The sequence below is a fragment of the Mirounga angustirostris genome, unplaced genomic scaffold (assembly GCF_029215605.1).
Source record: "Mirounga angustirostris isolate CCGP_5_RB_7025 unplaced genomic scaffold, mMirAng1.0.hap1 SCAF_8, whole genome shotgun sequence".
Classification (NCBI taxonomy): Eukaryota; Metazoa; Chordata; class Mammalia; order Carnivora; family Phocidae; genus Mirounga; species Mirounga angustirostris.
In genome coordinates, this window is record NW_026991716.1 from 19,711,708 (window position 1) to 19,733,461 (window position 21,754).

The 21,754-nt window shown below is 49.8% G+C and overlaps 1 protein-coding gene across 1 annotated transcript in view; it reads right to left on the reverse strand.

Annotated features, from left to right (window-relative positions):
- Nucleotides 1-647: 647 nt before the first annotated feature.
- Nucleotides 648-21,754, reverse strand: part of BMP6 (bone morphogenetic protein 6) — a 155,880-nt gene continuing 134,773 nt past the window's right edge. The window contains exons 3-7 of the mRNA XM_045866398.3: nucleotides 15,701-15,849; nucleotides 14,865-15,062; nucleotides 3,211-3,287; nucleotides 2,294-2,404; nucleotides 648-2,197 (exon numbers count right to left, since the gene is read on the reverse strand). Coding sequence (XP_045722354.1) covers nucleotides 2,048-2,197; nucleotides 2,294-2,404; nucleotides 3,211-3,287; nucleotides 14,865-15,062; nucleotides 15,701-15,849 — 685 coding nt within the window. The 3' untranslated portion in view covers nucleotides 648-2,047. The remainder of the gene's footprint in view (nucleotides 2,198-2,293; nucleotides 2,405-3,210; nucleotides 3,288-14,864; nucleotides 15,063-15,700; nucleotides 15,850-21,754) is intronic.

The window sequence follows — 21,754 nt, forward strand, 5'->3', positions numbered from 1 at the left end:
CGTCTCCCACAGAAAATGTGGGCATGGGAAGTTCCACAAGGCTTGTCCTGACTATTCTGTTAACTCCTAGAACAAGTCTGGTTGTTGTCACCTGGGGCGAGAGGGCTCAGGTGAGCCTTCCCAGGCCTGGGTATCGGAACTAACCAGGGAGGCCCCCCCCCCAGCTGGAAGCGGCTTCAGATCCTGCTTCTGGGTAGTTGTTCTAGAGGCTTACTGTACTTTGTCTGCCTCGGAGGAGGTCAACTGTGTGTGCGTATGTGTGTGTGTGTGTGTGAAGAGTGGGATCCAGTTGGCCTCAAGACCAAAGACTGAGCTAGGCGGGGCTGGGTCAGGGCTGACTCGGGCCTCATTACTGCCCCGGCCAGCACCCTCGTCAGCCACGCCATCCGCGTTGTTCAGTTTTACTGTCACACTGGAAAACAAGCACCCATCGGACTAGGCTCTCTGAAGATACATACCTGTATGTTCTCGGCCATCAGGTTACTTCTCATCATAATCCCTCCCTTTCCAACGCTCTTCGCCCCACTTCCCATGCTCTGGGTGAGTGCGGCCAGTGGACACACGGTCACTGGGGGGTGGGACCCTGAGAAACAAGATCGCTTCTGCTGCCTGCGGCAGAAGACAACAGAGCAGGGTCTCGGCCAGTCTCTGCCTTAAAGGAAATCTTTATTAATTATGTATGGTTCACAGATGGTTTTTTAAAAACCCCAACTTTCTAGAGAAGCACAATCCTCATGAGGGGCTTCAGCTTTGCATCATGAGTCTTGTATTAAAAGAATATCCAAGTGGTACAATTTGTTTACACTATGATACTTTCTAAATAAACTCTTTAAAAAAAAAAAAAAGTCTGGTGTTTCCTTAAATGTTACAGCAAAACAGATATAAAATAGACAATAAATTATAGTTTATATTTACAAAAAAGCTGTAAGTGCAAACAGTTTTAGATCATAAATGTATTATTTAATCAGTTTAGTATGAAATTGGCTTCCTAGTACATGATCGTGAAAAAGACACTTTAAAAATACTCTACGATTTCATCTGAGTCTTCCTTTCTACAAGAGAACACTGGGATTTGGGTTCATAAGGGCATGCCTATCCAGACCCTGTCCTGGCGGTCCTTCCCCGTTTTGTTTCCTTTGCTGGATCTAACCCCGCCACTTGGCATGCTGTCGAGGAAAAGGCAAAGAGCCATTTTACTGAAATAGGTGAAAGAGTAGAGCCGGCGTTCCTGGAGTGAATGTGCTTTTCGGAGAGCCATCCCGGAAGAGAAGAGGTGCAGCGCTGGTTTCCCACGGCACCCGGCTAGCATGCTCCCCCGGCCTCCCCGCAACGCCCGCTCGCTCTACTTTGGGTGCTAGCAAGGAGAACAGCTAATGGGGGGGGGGGGGGGGGAGGAGGGACTGAGGTGTGGAAATGACACGGTTGGCTTGACCGAAGTGAGTGTGTTTTCACACGGACTCAACTCCAGCACAAACACTAAGGGCAGGGGCGGAGAGAAAAGGCACTTCACGCAGCCCCCGGGTCGGCCCGGGCTGCTGCCCCTGCTTGAACGTGCCCTGCACCGAGGCCGTCTGTGAAGGGAGGCATCTCCGCCCAGTTCCAGTTGTCTATGTAGATCGACCTCCGACGGACACTACCGAACCGGCTGGTACTTTAGCCAAGAGTACTCTTACTCCTTTAAGATTATTTTCCCTATTGACTCACTAACACCACAAATAGCATGGTCTAAAGCTAAAACTAATTTTGGTGGGCTCTTCTTTTGCGGGGGGGCTGGGGGGAACCCTTCAAAGTTACGTTTCTGTAGTTCCCAGACTCCATACTACAGACATCCGAACCCCGCTTCCTGCAGACCAGCAACCGCCCACGTTATCTACTGTGGGAGCAAGTTCTTAACGAGGCCCTTCAAGTTCTTCCTTGGGCGGTAAGGCACCAGCCAGCCCGGGGCAGCTTCAAAGGCTCGCCTCCCCCTTCGCCGGGCTTCTGCATGTTTGTTAAGGCAGATGTCATCCGGGAACCCAAGGCCGTGTCCCCAGCAACCGGTTTCGAGTTAGTGGCACCCACAAGCTCTGACAACCATATTCCTGTATTTTTTCAAGATGACATTCGAGTTGTCATCAAAGTAAAGAACTGAGATGGCGTTTAGTTTGGTTGGCGCGCAGCAGGGTTTGGGGACATACTCAGGATTCATAAGGTGAACCTGTTGCAAAACAGAAGGGGAAAGGCACCGTTAGAAGCCATACCTGGTCTCGGCTTACTCCTCCCTCTAAAGCGAAAGGGGTCCCCGGGAGCTCACCAGCGTCTGCACAATTGCGTGGTTCGTTGCGTTCATGTGCGCGTTGAGTGGGAAGGAGCATTCTCCATCACAGTAGTTGGCAGCGTAGCCCTTGGGTGCGATGATCCAGTCCTTAGGTGAGAGCAAAAGGACCCCACATGTGATCAGCATACACTCCTTACATCATCTGCGCTCCAGGAATCCTGTGACAGTGGACTCCTCACATTGGACAGCTGGGCCGGGAGGCCCAGGGAGGCCACGTTCATGTTCCAGTGGCAAAAGCAAGGGGGTGAGCCTAGTTCATCTGGCTCCGGGCACCCTCCCCCTTCACAGGCCCACAAGCCTTAGCTGCTACCCACCTGCTAGGCCTGGAAGCACAGGGGGCTGGCTTTATGCACCCGGACCCAAAGGAGCCTCGAGTACGCCCTGTCATCATAACGCCATCTGCATATAGAAACTCGATTTCCTATCACTTGTCACCTAGAATTTGCTCCTTATAAACCAGTGGTGGCTCTCAGGTGTGGGGCTAACCATTTGTGCTCTTCTAGATAATTTGGGTGAGTCAATGTATAGCCATTGGATAACTGTTAGATCAGTTTCTCCAACCCTTTCTCAAAACACAAACGCCAAAGTCCATGCCTCATGGATTCTGAAAGAATGGAAGAAGAGCCCCGGGAACCGTGGGACTGATTCTGAGGTACACAGAACTTGGGAACCTGGCTCCCTGGGAAGGTGTAGGGGTGGCAGGGAGGCAGCGCTGGTATACAAGGAGCCTGGCCCTTCCTCTGCCTTCCTCCAGAAGCCCAGGCATCTGGAAGAGCTCCCAAGTACCTCCACATGGGAATCACCTCGGCCCTAAAGCTCAAGGTCTTCGAGGACAGCCCCTGCCATGAAGATGGGGAAGGACATTTGTCCCCGTTGTTGTCCAGAGAACTCACCTGCCAGCCCAGGTCTTGGAAGCTCACATAAAGCTCATGCTTCCTGCAGGCCGTTTTCAACTCACTGCTGTTGTAATCTGTCGGAGGAGATAAGATGCGCCCGTTAACTCATTCATTCTTTCATTTAAATACTGACATGGGAGGCTCTGCCCTGGGCCAGGCCCTGTACTAGGCTCACGACAGCAGCGAACAAGGCCCCTGCTCAACACAAATGTGACAAATGTGGGCACCAAACAGCTCCATCAGCTTCCGTGGCTCCCAGGTCCTCACTCACGCCATCTTGTTCACTCTGGGGTGCATGCTGGGCAGACTGGCACACAATGTCCCATCATGGACCTGAACAGACTCGTGAGCAACAGATGTGCACTGTGAGCCCCTGGTGTATGCAGGGCCTGTGGGAGAGGGTACACCAAGGGGCCCTAAAACACCCCTTGGGCTCCTGACTTGGAAGACATCATATTCACGGCACAGGACAACTATACCAGGCAGGATTTGCTATAATGCACACAGGACAGGCGTGAAGCTGCACAGGACCCGTGAGGATAGCTGGGTCAGGAAAGCATCCTGAAGGAAGGGTAACGGAGCGGCGCCTACCTAAGAGGGAGTCAGAGACAGACGGAGACCCAGAGCAGAGCTGGCTCTCTCTCCGGCATTGGTCCCCAGGCTCACTTCCAGGGTTGAGCCTTTGACCTGCCCCAAAGCAACGAGCCCTAGGAGAGCGGTGTCCTGTGAACCCGCTAAAGCCCGTGCAACTCCCCTGTGTGAGGCAGGAGCCGCTAGTCTGGCCCAGCCTAGAGGAATGGAAGGGCCGCGGTTCATTTAGGCCAACTGGAGCAGCTCTTCTGGGAGCTGTCCTCTGTTAGGCAGCATAGGAAACTGGAAAATAAGTGACACGAGGCTTGCGGCCTCCAGGGACTGAGAGACTCGAAGGGGTGGCGTGAGACATGGACACAACTAACGCAGGTACACAACAGTGCAGCTGCTATGGGCCAGTGTTATGGAGAAGGCCCGCTGGGAGTTTGGACAAGGGTCAGTTAAGGGTGGGGGCGAGAGGAAGAGCGAGCGGTTTGGGTGGAATGAATTTAAGGATATGTGAAGATGAATCAATCAGGTGAGATAAAGCTGGGGAAATGAATGGCCTAGAATGCCAACCAAAATGATGTGGACTTTCTACTAGAGGCATTAAAGTAAGCCTGTGAAGAAGGGGTTTGAGCCAGAGAGGGCCATGTTCGGAACGATAATTCCAAAGGATCAACCCGGTAGTGGTGTTTCAGAGAGATGAAAAGGAAGACGCCAAAGAAAGGCTCTTAATATACAATGCACTTTGACAGATACAGGAGCATGAGGTCACGTGCGTGCCACCTCTGCCCTTTTAAATCCCATAGCCAATTACCTAATTGTTTAAAGCCTATTTGCACTAGGTTTCTGTTGCTTGTACTCCTGGGCCTCTTGGCACTGAAGTAAGACAAGACATGCAGATCTCATGAGTTTGTGAGGCAAAGAGACAAACAGTACTGACTCAGCTCAGTCACCTACCCTGGGAGGAGAAACAGGCTACCTTTTTAAGGTGATTTGCTCATCCTAAATTTGTTCATTCTCCCTTCTCGACTTCTTCAGCTTGCAGAACAACCCGAGCTATAATTCCAAGTACCCAGAAGAAGTGACTGCAAAGCTACACTGGAGGGAAGTTTTCACAATGGAGGGAGCTGAAGATTCTCAGTAAAAAACAAAAACAAAAACAACCCATAAACCACCACCACCACGAAGCAAGACAAAAACCTTCTGCTAAAAATAATCCCTCAAGAAAACATCAAGCAAAGAAACTATCCCAAAAGGAAAGTCAGAATAAGAAAAAACACAGGGACCACAGGCAAGAGTAGTCTCTGAGTGCGATTACAAAAAAGAATACATAAAATAATGGAAGAGATGAAATAAGAAACAGAAACCCTAAAGCAAGGACATTATGGAGAAAAAAATATCATAAAAGAACAGGCGGACATGAAAGGGAACAAAATGGAACTTTATAAAGTTCTACTGAAGGTAAAAATGAAATGGATGGGTTAAACATCAGATTAGACACAAATGAAGAGAGGACTAGAGAACTGAACAATGAATTTGAAGAAATGTCCCCAACTATAGCCCAGAGTGCAGGCTCGAAAACAGGGCTCTCTCTATATATAGAGACAATGGAAGACAGAATGAAAAGGCCAATGAATTTCTGAAGAGAATACTGGGTGAGTAATAATTGAATATAGGGATGTGTGGGAATTTTCTAGAAGTGAAGAAAAGCAAACATCTTTATTTTGGAAAGGCACAGTGAGTCCTAAGCAGAGTAAATAAATTCCTATCTAGCCACACGTGGTGGAACTGTAATATATTAAACGTAGGGGAATTCTTTTTTTTTTTAATATATTTTTTTAAGATTTTATTTATTTATTTGAGAGAGAGAATGAGATAGAGACAGAGAGAGCATGAGAGGGGGGAGGGTCAGAGGGAGAAGCAGACTCCCTGCTGAGCAAGGAGCCCGATGTGGGACTCGATCCCGGGACTCCAGGATCATGACCTGAGCTGAAGGCAGTCACTTAACCAACTGAGCCACTCAGGCGCCCATAGGGGAATTCTTAAACGCTATCAGAAGATAAAAAGAAAATTTACCACAAAGGAACACAAGGCAGATGGACAGCAAACTTCTTTGCAACAAAAATCTACACCATATGAAGTTTAATACCATAAGAATGATGCCATCAACTCAGAATTCCATACCTGGCTATGGTGGATATTTTCTCGTGTGGGCTACCTGGCTTCCAGGAACACCGCTCCCGTGGAGAATTCCTAGACAGGAGGGAATCAAGTCCCCATCTCCCATCAGAGGGCTCCAGCCTTTGTCCCCTGGCCACTGAGTTCAGGCTCTTGACTTCCCTAAAGCCATGTAGATGCTCCCACCTTTGAGGGAGTGACCCCAAGGGGAAACCAAGAATGGGTGGCATGGCAGCAAGTGTCCCGGGTGATGGCATCCAAACCACATTGTCCTTGGGACCAGGTCTGGGCTGGATCACTTGATTCCCTGTTTGGTTCTCCCCCCTTCTTGTCGGTTAGATGCGTTCCTGATATGCTTATTTTTCATTTTAATTCGAGTCTGCTTCTCTTCCCATGTAGTCAAGAAGGGCCTTGATGGGCTAAGTTATCACTCAGTAGTTAGGGGATAGGGAGTGCAGGGCGCAAGGGGAGGGGTCACCATCTATAGGGTTTGGTGGGCCCGTCTCTCTGGTAAGGTGTCTTCTAAGCAGAGACCTGCAGGAACGTCAGGAGCGAGGCAGGAGGCTCTCTGGGGGAAGAATAATCCGCATAGTGGGAATGGTAAATGTGAAGACCCTGGGGCGGCCTGTTGTAGAACAGCCTGGTGAAGGCCGCTCTGTGTTCATTAAAAAGCCCTATCTTCTGTCTACCCACTGGGCACATGGCTAGTGGACGTTTGCCATTGCAGTTCAGTGTGGCTCAGCCCCACCATGCCCATGGGGACATGGGAGTTGTGCGCTCGCGGCCCTTTTGACCTCGCCTGCAGCCCTCTGGCCTTGCACCTCTTCCTCTCCTGCCAACAGCAAGTCTGAAGACTCCACGGCCCTGGTTCCTTGCACTCTTGAAGTGGTCCTGGGTTAGATGATAGGTTCTGTGATCCCCCTACTTATCGTCTCCATCTGGAACTTTCCCTGCCCGACCTCAGTTGGCTTGGGTCCCCACAAAGTAAACATCCCCCCAGATGCCTTCTCTGTGCTGGGGACCATGATCTCCCCAAAGTCCAGCTTGGAATCATTAGCCATGTGAAAGGCAGGGATTTCTGGGATACCTTTCCTTCCCAGGTCGGTGGACACGGGCAGTGTGATATAATAAGGTATATTATATCCTGGCAGAGCTAGAAAAACCACGAAATTGCCTGACACTTCCAACTCTCATTTCCCTCCATAGGTTCAGGATGGGGGCTAGCCACCAGGAAAACCAACCAAGATGGCCCAGCGAAGGACTCGGCTTCTACCTTCACCAACAGTTCTAGCTGTCTGTGAGCCTCCTGTGAACTGGACTCTCTCCACGCTCATCAAAAAGAACTCTCTCGGTAAGAACAGCCATTTCTTTTAGAGCTAGACACTGGCATTTTTGTTGTTAAGGAGAGATCGGGGCCAGAGAGAAGAAAGGCGGGGTGGGGATTCAACTCACCTGGTTTTCCTCCCTACAGACACTTTCTAGCCGCACTTAGGTTTCCTTATGGCTCCATGTTACGTGCTGGCAGAGGGTGTATAAATATTTGTGAAGGTCAGTGCTCATCAAAATACCTGTGTCTGCCACTCAGGGGTCAGTGCCCTGGGTTCTACAGTGGAATTACCCTGCCACACACTGTTTTGTTTGGTTTTTTAAGGACTGACAGATTGCAGAAAAACATTCTCCCACCCTGGCCCCTTGATATTTGTTTAGGTGAATGGTCTGGATAGGGCCGGTGACAGGAACACATCTGCTTCAGTGGGGATAAAGGAAGGCAACACAGCTTTGTCCAGATGGGTTCACCCGTCAAGGGGAAGGCACAAAGAAGAAGCCATATTGCTGGACATAGGCAACCAACCAACCAACCAACCAACCAAACGAGCAACAGGCCGGAGGCCAACACAAACATCCCAGAGGGCAACTGTCCTCCGTCTGTCTCACAGGTGGCCCAGGTCGGCACCAAGAGACTCACCAGGGAGTGGGAGCCCCATCTCAGACCCTCAGGCCGGAGTCCCCTGGTGCCCAGCTGAGTCTGCAGACTCTAGAACTTGAGACACAGAGGAGAGGTGCACATACAGGTGACAATATCGCCCTCTTCACACACGAAGCCTGTCTCGGGCCGCCCCGGGATGCAGACGTGGTGAAGGCTTTAAGGAATCTGACTTTTTCAAAGTTGAACACAGAAAGTGCCATCTGGCTTCCACTCACTCCATGGGATTCTTCGGCCTAGAGCGGAGGGCGGGCAAGTGCCCAGCCACCCGGCGGGGTCTGGCCCAGCCAGACCAGGCCCCAGGTGGCCGTCCTGAGTACCTGGACAAGCAGGGCCCAACCATAGGTAGGTTGGGGTACAAAATACTATTATGACGTGACAAAATCGAACAATCATAAAAGCCCCCAGGATTCATTTCTTCCATAACCAGAAAAGGGCCGCTCCCTAGTCTACTTTCAAACAGGACAGACACATTTTCCCTCGCCATAGATTTTCAGGCTTTGAAAGCTTCCGAGGCCCCACCCTGGGGGAAGGGGAGCACCTTTAAAGCCCCCAGACGGCCCTGCCTGTTTGCCCCCGAAGCGAAGATCCTTCGGCAAAATCCTCCAGGCTCTGTGGTGGGAAAGGCCCGGTCCCGGGCGGAGGCGAGGGCGAGTGGGGCAGGGTCGGGGAGGCCAGGCTGCCGTGCGCAGTGCGTTCTCTGTAAGCCGCGGTTCTTCCAACGCTTAGCCAACGGACGTCTGCCCCTCGCCCAGGCCTCCCGGACCATTAAACCAGCGGTGCGGAAACTATCACGTCCATTCCCAGCGGCCCAACGGGCGGCCCGTGCCACCACCCACTTGGCACCGCGGCTGCTGACGCGGGGCACCGGCACGGCGCCGTCAGTCATCGGGCTGGGAGCGCAACACGCGCTCCGCGGACATTGGTGCCGGCCGCGTGCTCTCCGGGCCCGGCGGGTCCCCTCCCGGCCCGGCGGGTCCCGCCCCTGACAGCCTGGCGAGTGTCCGAGCAGGCGCACCTCACCGGTGCACGGAGGCACCTTTACCTGGAGCCCACGGCTCTTCGCTGACCCTCTTGCCAGTGCTCGGCCCCTTCTGCCTGCCCCTCGAGGCCCCCGCTTCACCTTCCAGGGCCTCCCTGTCCCCAGGCGGCGGCCCCGTGCCCCGCACGTCTGTTCCGTCCCGATCACGGGGGGCACATCCCATCCAGCGCTCCTTGCAGGCTAGGCGCCTCCCGAAACGCCGCGCACACAGTGAAGCACAAGGGAGCCATAGGCTAGGAGGGCTCGGGCCTGGCTGCTGGCTTACTTCTGCAGCCGAATGGCTCCCGGGAATGAAACATGGCTTCCCGGGCGCCAGGGCCCGGGAGAGTCCCAGGGGAACGAGTCCTGGAGGAGAAGGGACGGGCGCAGCACTGATGCGGACTTGCAGGGCAGGCAGCGCGCGGGAAGGCTGCATGGGCCTGCTCGAGGGGTCCATCGAGGGGAGAAAGGCCGACAAAGGACAAAGTCAAGGCAAGCACAAGAAACCAGGTGAGAGCGAAGGAGGCAAGGAGGGAAGGGGGCTTGCGGCCACCTTGCAGGCCAGGGTTTCTGCAGAGGGGCTGCACAGCTGTGCTCTGCCGACCCCCGCAGGCTGGCGACCCTGCTCAGTAGGCCGCACAGGGGGCAGCTGCTGGGGACAGAGGGGCATGCTCCACACTGGCCTCCCAGTTTTTCTGAGCCCAGGCTACGGAGTCTTCCCAGAGGAAACTCGTTTCCCTTCTCTCCTAGAATGACGGGGCCAAGTACAACACCCAGCTATTGAAAGGGCACCTCTGTCTCCCCTGATCTCTCCACATCTCCCAGCCTCCTCAGCCCGTCTCATCCAAAACGAGTCTCTGGCTCCCCCTTAGCCCATGGAATCAACATGGCCGTTGGGCACATGCTGGAGAAAGCCCAGCTCCTTGGGCCCCGGACACTGTGGAACCATACTGAGATTTTGAGTTCTGGTGTCAATAATCTCATCGAATGCTGGGGGGCGGGGAGCTTGATTTTCAGAATCTAGATTTTGTTAACAACTGGGATGGTTAGACTGAGAGGCAACAGGGAGGTCCTGTTCTTTTGTGGGGCCAGGATTTCAAGATCTCCTGCTTCATTTAAGTTGGGTGGACTTTGGCCTCTTCTCAGCCTTTATCTTGATTATCAAAGAATACAGAGATTAAGTATCTTGAAAATAGACAAAGGCTTCTCTCAAAGACTGAACACTAAGACTCCCTGTACTTTAAATACCTCTGCCCTCCCTGTTCCCTCCTGGACTGAGTCTCCTGGCCCCCAGCACCCTCTCGGGAGTTGGTGGTAGTTGGTGAATTATTCAGGCCTCTTAACAGCTCCTGTTTATGCCTCTCTCTTACTGCCTTTCAGCATTACAGGCCATTAGTACATTCATAAGGGGTAAACCGAGGGATGGGGTAGAAGGGAACCTATCACTCCTTGATAACTTTTATCCCAAAGGAGCTTAATGGCAAATGAGAGTCAAGTATTATAAATATGGAGTTTGAAATGATTCTAACTTTTGAATCACTAATGCCATGCCTGTCCTCCACAGCTGTGGAAAATTAAGATTTGATTTCATTTAGAAAGCCCTGAACAAGCCTCTACCTCTTGACCAAGACATCTGGAAGCCAAGCAGCAGGCCCTAAAATTTTAATTTAAGATCAAAACGACAAATGACAATTTCTAATTCCTTTGAAGAACCATAAACAGCTAACTCAAAACCCTGACCCAGATCCATTCTTCTCAAGCTTTGGATGTCCGTGGAGGGTCAACTCACTCAGCATTGGCATGCCAACCCATGGACGCACACAGTGACCTAGTGGGGACACCTGTCAGGAACTAAAAGGCCAAATAAACATTGATCTGTCAGGATGAGCCCCGCAGCCTACTGACTGGAGCTCCGTGAAATCTACAGCAAGATTTCATAGTCATCATAAAGTTCCCAAACCACTGTCTGGCAAGCGATGAAGTCCAGTTACCTTTCTTTTTTTTTAATTTATTTTTAATTTATTTTTTTTAAAGATTTTATTTATTTATTTGACAGAGAGAGAGACAGCGAGAGCAGGAACACAAGCAGGGGGAGTGCGAGAGGGAGAAGCAGGCTTCCTGCCGAGCAAGGAGCCCGATGTGGGACTCGATCCCAGGACCCTGGGATCATGACCTGAGCCGAAGGCAGACGCTTAACGACTGAGCCACCCAGGCGCCCCAGTTACCTTTCTTACACTGGAAGCATACTGAATGGTCCTGGGAAGTTCAAGAGACACATAGCTGAACTATCAACAAGGTCAAGAGCATATCTAAATGTACCAGAGCCACACTCCCCCTCCCCCAGGATCCTTAAAGACACATGTTTGTGTGGGTTGGAAAGAGGTAGAAGGAGAAAGGACTCTGAAATGTTAACACACAGCATTGGAAGCAACAAAGGACTCATTCCAAAGGACAGAGAAGGTCATAAGGATTCTCTGCTTCGCAGATGGTTGGCAGAGGTGTGTGGCGGCCACAAAAACATCAAGGATGAAAGAGGCCGGAAGGTCATCTAATTCTGCATGAACTGTTAAAAGTGGCAGAAAAGCTCCCAAACTGTTATCTGCCAAAACAAAGAGCAATTCCAAGTCACAGGGCTGGCAGCCAGCAGGTTGGCCTGGCAGAGAACCTCAGACTCCCCATCTGACTTGACATGGCATTAATGACTCCCTCCACAGCAAGGTCTAGGAAAGATCCGAGAAATTAGCTCGATGGGCATCTCAAGCACCCCCCCCCCCGATGGAACCCTCCCTCAAGGCCATTTGTGCACAGCCCTGGTGATGAGCCAGCCAGGTGGTGTCACAGGTCCCCAGAAGATGAAGCAAAGGACCCCAAGAGAAAGCTACTCTAGAAGAGGGTGGACGGAAGCAACCAGAAAGACCAGCACGCGAGAGCTAATGGACCCGAGGGCAGGCTGTCCCAGGGCAATAGGCTAGTAGAAATGCAGGCCGAGAAAGAACTGCCGGATTCACTGGAATCCCCAACAGGGCTGCACAGCACGGCTTGGACCATGACTCCTAAAACATGTGCAAAAGCGATAAACAATACTGTCCAGATGATATCCAAGCCCACTGGAGAAGGGCGACACAGCCAACGTCCATTATTCACCGGGAACAGACAGCTGCAGAGAAGCAAGGGCAAGTGAAAACCATCCAGGATGCCTTCGATCCAAACCCACACTTCAGTGCATGTGTTTGCAAAGTCCGGCTTGAAGGCCAAGTACAGATGTGAGAGCAGATTCTGGTGGGGAGGAGGAGGGGCAGGGGCTCTTGGCGACTCCCTCGTGGTGGACTTGCCCTGCCGGCCCAGGCATCTGCAGCTCGGTTCCCAAAATAGCCCCGTATTTCCCTGCCATGTTTCACCCTGATGACAGGCAACTTGATGGATTATGTTCACTTCTTTGCCCAGATGCAGGATGGTCTCTGATGGGCTTCCGGTGGTGGTGGTTTCAGTGGAGAAATATTAATTCCCTGGGAGCACTCTGCGGAAGAAGGGGGGCAGCAGAGGCAAAGTAATCTCTTCCTTCAAACTTCCAGATGATTTGCAAAGGGAAAGTCCTGCCTGGAGTCACACCAGAGACCACAACGTTTTGTCTCGGCCGCATCTACCCGGTCCACAGAGGCCCAGCAACATCTGGTCCCAGAGTGGCCCGGAAAGAAGGCACAAACTGGACGACCCATTTCTCTAGGGAGTGGGCCGTCTCTTGGGAATTCCCTTCTCCAGGAGCAACCTCTTCCATTGTCCGTCTGCTCCCATTGATGGCAAGGATAAATAAGGAAGAAAATGCCAAATATATAAAGTAGCACTTCAGTGGGCCTAACCTGACCAATTTCTCGGACCAGCCTGAGAGGGTCTCTGAAGCTAGTAAGAGGGAAGGAGGATCCTTCTTGGTAAATACTCTCTTGGTGGTAGTGGTGAGTGGGGAGGGGGTTCTGGGCCTTTGAACAGGTGAGGCTAGAGATACCTGTCATGAACCCTTTTGTCCTAGTACCACCGGAAGGAGCAAAGCATCTTTACAAGTACCGGTTTGGGAGGTGGGGGTGGGAAGACCAAGAAAAAGCAGATACACTTGCCTCTTAATACAGATTCGATCAACTTTAATGCTCATGTTTAATTGAAACTTATCAGATTGAAAAAAAAAAAAAGTGGAAAGGGACTTGGAAGAGAATAATTGGATGACACAGGTAAAACCAAAATCAGAGACATGTTTTCCCAGTTACAAAATCGGGTGTGTGTACTTGGGGGAGGGGGTGTTGAATAAATCAAGTGAAATTTCAACTTTAAAAAGCAATCCACATTTCAAGAGCTGCCTTCATGTCTGGGGCCCCAGCACCAAAGTGACCACAGTTCATTAATGAACTGAAGCCTACCACCAGCAGCCTCCATCATCATGCCCTGAAGGAAAACACGGAGCAGGCTTCCTCTGAAGTGAATAAAGGAAAGCAATCATTTCTTCCTCTTCTTTTTTCTTTCTTTTTTAAAGATTTTATTTATTTATTCATGAGAGACAGAGACAGAGAGAGAGAGAAGCAGGCTCCCAAGGAGCAGGGAGCCCGATGTGGGACTCGATCCCAGGACCCTGGGATCATGACCTGAGCTGAAGGCAGACGCTTAACCATCTGAGCCACCCAGGCGCCCCCTCTTCTTTTTTCTTTTTAAAGTCCAGCTGTTTCCAGCGGTAAACACGGGAACACCCACACTGTGCCATGCTTCCAAGAAACACAAGGATGACAAAAGCAGCAAAATATCACCTCACACTGGGTCCTCAAGCCCCACAGCTAAGTTACTCGTAAGAGAAATGGCTTATTAAGTCAGAACCTAAAATGGAGACACTTCTTCCCAAAGAGAAACAGTATTCAGGGAAGTTGCATGAAGTCTTTCTGGCCACTGAAGAGGACACTTTACAGTCACCTGGAAGAACCAATGCATCTTCCAGAAGCACTGTACATCCTTTCCAAGGGTCCTAACATACGCCCTCAAAACCTGCTCCCTTCAACTGGATGCCACTTGTCTGTGAGCATTATTAGGGACCGGATCAAATATTTCTCATTTAATTCCAGCAAATCTACCAAGTGTTAACCATCCCCACTTAACAGATGAGTAAACTGGAAGCTGAAATGGATTTGCCCAAAGTCACGAGTGCACGGCCTCAGCCTGGCTTTCTGCTAAAGCTGCAACCATGACAGAGAGGTTCTCTTTGGAAGCTGAGGTTACCAAGAGGGATAAGATCCTGAGACGACCGCTGCCTTCCTTACCATCATGCAGACCTGGTCTTTCTGAGAATGCCACCAACAAGGGAAAATAGAAGAAGAGAAAGCGAGATTCCGAACACCACGTGAGCCCATGAATCTAGCCAGGCCTACAGCTAGAACCCTCGACTTCCCAGTTCAACGAACCAACGAAATCCATCAGAGACGGTTGTTTGAGCTGACTTCCCATCACTTTCAGCCAAGAACACTGACCAATATGAGTCCATCTTACACAAATAGACAAAATTTGTTTGTTTGTACACCACAACCTCCCAGGCCTAACACCACTGGAAGAAAATCTAGGTGTTCTCAGGATCTTTATGTGAATGAAAGAGGAGTTGGAGAAATCTTATCGAATGGAAGGATGCTCTTGCAGAAAACCAGACACCCGGGATGTCTTCAGCCTGCAGACTCAGTCCTTGGAGAACAAAGGTCCCCTCTGACGGCCCTAAGAACCCTTCTAGATAGTTGGTGATGAGGCACCTGTGAGCCTTTGTATTTCTGGGCAGAAGCCATGCAAAGCTGACACCATCAGCACGTCCTTGTTCTCACTGAGGCTGACGCGCCCACCAGGCTTCCTGCAAACAGGGGCTCCACCCACACCTACCGGAAGCACTGGAGCCCCGCGACACGTCCTGGGACTGGGTGGAGCGGTTGCGGTTCTGCTGTCGGCGCCGCCCGGGGGCCGATCTGGTGGTGCGCACGTGGACCTCGCTGACCTTGAAGAAGGCCACCATGAAGGGCTGCTTGTCGTAAGGGCCGTCTCTGCCCACCAGGCCTGCCGCTCGGGGGTTGACGGTGAGTCCTTGAATGCAAAGCACAAAACAGCTGTCTTTATTGCATGGAAACTGGTTCCTACAGTTCCCTAGCCGCCCAAGCGCCTGGCGCAGAGTGAGCGTGAGGGAAGAGCACTATGCATGCTCAGAGCAAAATCAAAACACTCCTTCCGAAGTTCTGTGAATCAAAGCAAGGCGTGGTGTGAACTCCCAGGCCTCCCAGTCCCGATGGACTTTTCCCTACACAACCATTCTTTCCACTCATATGCCTCCCAACCAGGGAGGGAACGGACGTCACAGGCCGAATGCACCCGTCTGAGGACCGGTGTGGGGACCGTGAGCTGTGGAGCTTTGGTGCTGCAGGAGGAGGGGGCGCTGGAAGGTTCTCGTGCAAACCTACCCCCCTACCCAACAGTCAGAACGTAGACTGGGCTCCCCCGGCCTCTGTGAGCCGTCTTCCCATGGTTGCCCCTGGAACTCAGACCACCTACTTATCTCCAAGTCCTTCTGGAGGTCTCCGGGAGAGATTTTGCTTTTCAGTAGCAGTTACGAGGGAACAGTAAATGCGGTCATCCCAGAGCCGTGGTCTCCACCGGAAACCAGGGTTCTACCGTAACTGTTGCAAACCAAAGGGATGAACGCTGTTCGCCAATGTTGGCAAACTTACCATCCCGAGTCACCACGCTCAGCTGAAGCCCCATGTTGTGCTGTGGGGTCACGACCCACAGATTGCTAGTGGCTGTGATGTCAAATTCCAACCAGCCTTCTTCTGAGGCCCACACCATGCGGGTGTCCAACAAAAATAGGTCAGAGTCTCTGAAAGAAAGAAAAGATGGTGTGGTGAGTCGCGCACCACCCTCTCGGCCCCTCTGCTCTCTCCTGCCTTGGCATTAGAATGAAAACGCCAGTATCAGATCAGGTCCACCCAGGAGGCATCACGCACAGTGCCCTGCCACGTCTCTGGCTCGTGGGACACCCGGGACACATGCATGACACGATCTGGAGAGGCATATGTGCTAGGGAACTGCCCAGAAATGAATTTTCTCCCAAGCATAGGTGGATCCCTCAACTTCATCAAAGGCCTTGCCATGGCTGTGCACGCTGAGTCTTTCTTGGAAATAAGGAAGCAGGGAAGGGAGGGCAGGAGGAAGAAGGAAAGTCATATTGTTACTTTATGGCCAACTCTAAAAAGAGAGCAGGGGGTGGGGCATGAGGAAAAGGGTTAGGAAAATATTAAAATTAGGATTCATATGAACAACAACAACAAAAAAAGTGGCTTTGTTCATTTTTTTTCTTTTTGTAAAATGAGGACCCGATAATCTTCATATGTTAGTTCCTGTGAAATAAGGAGAAACAAGAAGCCACATCGTATTTGTGAGTAATCATCAGTTCCTTGCTTTTAATTAAGGCCTTTGAGCGGTCCACGCTGAGTGTGGGCTCCTTTCTCCTGTGGACGGGGTAGCTGTGGGTGGATGTTGAGTGATTTTAAAGTTCATCCCAGGGGCGCCTGGGTGGCTCAGTCGGTTGAGCATCTGCCTTCAGCTCAGGTCATGATTCCACGGTCCTGGGATCCAGCCCCACATTCTGCTCAGTGGGAAGCCGCTTCGCCCTCTCCCCTCACCCCACGTGTGCTCTCTCTCTCTCAAATAAATAAATAAAATCTTTGGGGCGCCTGGGTGGCTCAGTTGGTTGAGCGGCTGCCTTTGGCTCAGGTCATGATCCTGGAGTACCAAGATCGAGTCCCTCATCGGGCTCCCTGCTCAGCGGGGAGTCTGCTTCTCCCTCTGACCCTTACCCTCTCATGCTCTCTGTCTCATTCTCTCTCTCAAATAAATAAATAAAATCTTTAAAAAAAAAAAAGAATAAATAAAATCTTTAAGAGAATAAATAAAAATGTGCAGTGTTAGCACACGTGGAACTTTCTAAAAAAAAGTTCATCCCAGCACAGCCATGAGCCGTGGCTGGGCTTCTTGTAGGCAAACTTGGAATCCATTCCTTCCATTGGGCTCCACAGGGAGTAGTTTTATATACACACAGACACACACACACATTTATTTATTAATATATATTTATTTATATATATTTATATATTTCATATTTTTTATTTTTATATATGTGTAAAAGATATGTATATTTTTTACAGTTCTCAACTAACATAACCCTAAGAGTTGTAAGAAGATGGAGTGAGGGTTTCTTCCCACTCCTGCACACGTCGTGATAGAGCAGTCTTAGGGGATGCTCCCCTTTGTGTATTTTGGGGATACTCTGAATCTGAGTTGACATCCCAGGGTCACTGACATGAAAATGGCTGGGAATTCCCAGGACAGGGCAGGGCACCATTTTGGCCATGGAAAGATTCAAATCCCCTTTTATAGGATAGAAAAAGTACTAGAACACTGCATTTTTTACAGGATAGAAAAATTACTAGAACACTGCATTTAAGATGAGCATTACATACAGACACTATACACTGAAATTGGTTATAGGGCGCCTGGGTGGCTCAGTCGGTTAAGCGTCTGCCTTCGGCTCAGGTCATGATCCCAGGGTCCTGGGATCGAGTCCCGCATCGGGCTCCCTGCTCAGCGGGGAGTTTGCTTCTCCTTCTGCCTCCCCCCTCTGTCTCTCACGAATAAATGAATAAAATCTTAAAAAAAAAAAGAAATTGGTTATGAGGCGCTTTCATGCATTTTGCTTTCCTTGAAACAACCCCAAGAGCTGGTAGAATATCATGATCCCCACTGTACGGCTGGGGAATCAGACTCAGACTTGAGGTTGCAGCCATGCGACCTCGATCAAAAGCCAGTGAGAGCGCTAGCTAGCGGAGAGAAGCCCGCCGCCTCAGTTTCCCATTCCAGCATGCTGCCGCTTGAGTTTATTAAGAAAGACCACCTGTGGCAAGTGAATACAACTTCTCTCTACCCCATCAAATACTTGTGAGGCCCGAGTTAAACGTCTCAGATGTCTGAGGGGAAACAATTTTCCTGTTTACATGGCTTAGAGTTAGAAGGCAGCTCTAGTGTCATCTTTTCCAAGCTTAAAACAGTAGGTACAGCGAAAAGGAGTTTACTCAGCTGCTGACCAGAGTCCGCGGGGGGCCACGCGGAGGCCTGCCATGGGTAAAGTGCTCTCCGACGACGTGCATGTGTCATACCTCCTGTTGACAAATTACCCCCCCGGCACCGAGGTAACTGTGAGCAGGGAGGCAGGGGGTGTGCATGGAAAACAGCGAGAGGGGACTCCAAGTCCAAAGCTTTGAAGTGAAGATATAAAAAGACATAAATTCTGGAAATTCGGAGAAGACCCTCATCCAGGAATAACACAGACACTGTGGGAAAAGCGGCCCCGGTCCCGAAGGCAGCCCGGGCATGTCCACGGCCGAACGGCACCCTCCGGAATGAAGACGCGGGGAGACTCCCAAGGCGCCAAGCTGCACCTGAGGGAAGGGGGTCACTTGTCGCTGCTTACAGAGCTTGGATGATGCACCTGGCAGACGATTCTTGAAGACTTGTCACGAGGATGCAGAAAAATACAGTCCGAGATAGGAGTGTGGCAGAGCTGGTACAAAGAGCTAGAATGAGCTTTTATTTGGAAAAAGTAGTGTTGATGAAAAAGGAAATGGGAGTCTATTACAAGAGAAAGTGCGGGCCGGGACAGAAGTCTGTCGTCCAAAAAAGGAGAGAAACAGAAGGAGAAAAGGGCATGAATTAATTTGGGAAAACGTGAATCCATTTTTAAAATTTTAAAATTTTTTTTATTTTTAAAGATTTTATTTATTTATTTGACACACAGAGAGAGTGAGCGAGAGAGGGAACACAAGCAGGGGGAGTGGGGGAGGGAGAAGCAGGCTTCCCGTGGAGCAGGGAGCCCAATGCGGGACTTGATCCCAGGACCCTGGGATCATGACCTGAGCCGAAGGCAGACGCTTAACCAACTGAGCCACCCAGGTGCCCCCCCCTTTTTTTTCATTTTATATTTTTATTTTGGAAAACATGCATCCAAAACTAAACTTGGGATAAAAGTGGAAGGCGCTAAGGAGGGTACAATTGTGAGGTGGAAGGAATGAAATCCGCAGGGCGAGTGGGGACTCATGGACACGGGCAGCCTGGCTTTCTCTCCTGCCTGCTCCTCAGTCATGCTGGGTCCCTGGGCAGCTGAGTTGTTTCTCCACCACCTTCCCTGACTGTGCAACGAGGAGAAAGCTGGTCCTCACCGCCTAAGAGACTACAGGCATACACAAACGCAGGCAGACAGCTAAGCCCGGAAAGATGAAAAACAACTCTGTGGCTCACCCGCAGTGAGGCAGCCTCAAATTTTGATGTTTATGAAATCGAGGATGCTCAGGTCCATGGGAGGAAGAAGAGGTACAGCATGCACTTAAAATAACTGCACAAAATAGAGGAGGAGCAACAAATATATACCGTGTGCCTTCAATATGCAGGATGCACCAAGAGACTCTCCTTTATTCCTTGGGGACCCCTGATAGTAGTCCTACTACTATCTCTCTTCTACAGCTGAGGGCATGGAGCCTACAGAGGTTAGGTGTAGGAAGGTCACACAGGTATTAAGTGGGGTGACCCGAACTTACAATCAGAGCCCACACTCTTAGCCATCACCTATCTAAACAGCAGAGTCCAGAAAAGCACAAGGCACAGGTTGAAAATCCTGAACGAGGGCTCAGAGTAAGGTAAATACTCAGAACTGGCACGTGATTGGAAATCATGAGCAGGTTCTCCTATCAAGGCCAGGGTCGGAAGGGGTGAAAGGTACATGCAGGAAGGGACCCAAGACGGCTGCTGCCTGTGGCTGGAACTCCCATGACCTTCCCAGTCTTGCTCTACTCTTCCTCCCATGCAGAAGATTCTCTGTCTAGCCTGAGGAACTTAAAGAAACAAAAAAAGAATGACAGAATTCCAGCTTTAGGGAACAAACTCATTGGCTCACCCTTGGTGCTTCCTTCCAATACATGAAAGTCAGTGACGTGGGTCGGGTCTGACCCACATCTATTGACTTGGCGCCAATGACATATAGCCTGCGTAGTCTCTTGACGGTGAAAGTGTAGCCTCTAATAAGAGGCACCTGATTCTGCCATGTAAAAAAACAAAACAAAACAAAAAAACAGGGTCCCCTTCTAAATCTCACTTCAGCACAGTCAAGATCTGTTGCTCTTATCTAAAACATGTGTCACCAGTGGATAAAGAATCTTAAGTTCTGGCCAAAGTGACCACCATGACTGGATTATTTGGATCTTCCTATTGGGATGACTGACATGCTCAAGTTAACATACCATGAAAGAAAATCCTGAAGCCAGAGAGAGGATTTTGAAAGAATTTACTGCTTATTTTGTTCTCTATCAACTCACAGAACCCCATGTTTCATGATGAACATGCATTCTATCTTCAAGAATACAACAATTTTATGTTCGGTGTTATCCTACTTGAGGGCATGAGTTCCCTCCTACTGTTATCTTCCTGGGAAAATTAAGTTGTTAACAATTAATAAGTCTAACAAGAGATTTCTAGAAAACCTAGAAATTTCTAGCAAATTTCACAAATTCACCCTGGGGCTAGAGTTGACTGACCAGCAAGTCACTCGTAAGACCTGTAGAACTGGTGTGTGTGGGCGAAGTCACCCCATGTGGTCCCTCCCAATTCAAGCCTCCATCACGCTGAGAGGCAGAAAGCACCTTGGCAAACACAGTGGGTCTTTTTCTTTTTCGTCCTTGGAGAAGAGCAGGAAGTACTCAAGCTCCTAGTGGCCAGCTTTGGTCTTTCCTAACAAATGGCACCCATTAAGGTCACACTGCCCTAAACAAAGTGCAGCTCTGCTTACTACTAACCACTTTCTTAGAAAGAACTGTTCTTGATAAAGTGGAATTTATATGTTGGAAGCAAACAGATTTATGAGATATTTGATAAAGTGAGCCTGTGGTCTTGTTCCTTTATTTCTTTAGAACATCCCTTCACCATTAATGGTGCACTAAGATATAAAACATTCATAGAGTGATAAACTGATGTTATGCAATGAGGCAAACTGACATTTCAAAGAGAATGGAAGTCAAAAGCCAATCATTTTAGAAAATTAGTAAAGCAAGTGTTTTTACTTTCTTCTTACATATTGTATCATATATGGAGGATTATGTTTAAACGTGTGTCACTAAAAGGATAGGAAAGAAGAGGATATTTGAAAATAGAGCACCACAGCTCAGGGTAAGCTGCTACCCACACATGGATTTGAGTAAAAAGGGCAAATGCACATTATTCTTGAATAATTAGCTAAGCTCTTGTTGATTTTATGCCTCTTGATATTAACCAATTTCACCTCAGGGATTAGCAAGGTACACAGAGGTGTTTCAAAATCAAAGGCACCTTAGCTCTGTATGGAATATTTCATCTTCAACAAACAAATACAAATCACTCTGCTGACAGAATATGAACCTAGCTAGCCCTTACATGGTGTTTCCTACACAGATGCTTTTAATTATGCTAACTCCTCACAACCACCATACTCTTATGTGTAAATACTGTTCATGCCATCACAGGCTTACAGATAGGGAAATTGAGGCACAAAGAGGATAAGTAGCTTGCTCACAGTCCTAGAGCCAGTAAGTGCAGAGGGGGGAACTGAACCCAGGCATCTCGGCTCCAGTGTTGCACCTGCTTTCATCATCATAGCAGTGGTTCTCAAGTTCAGCCTATGTTGGAATCCCCTGGAGGACTTGTTA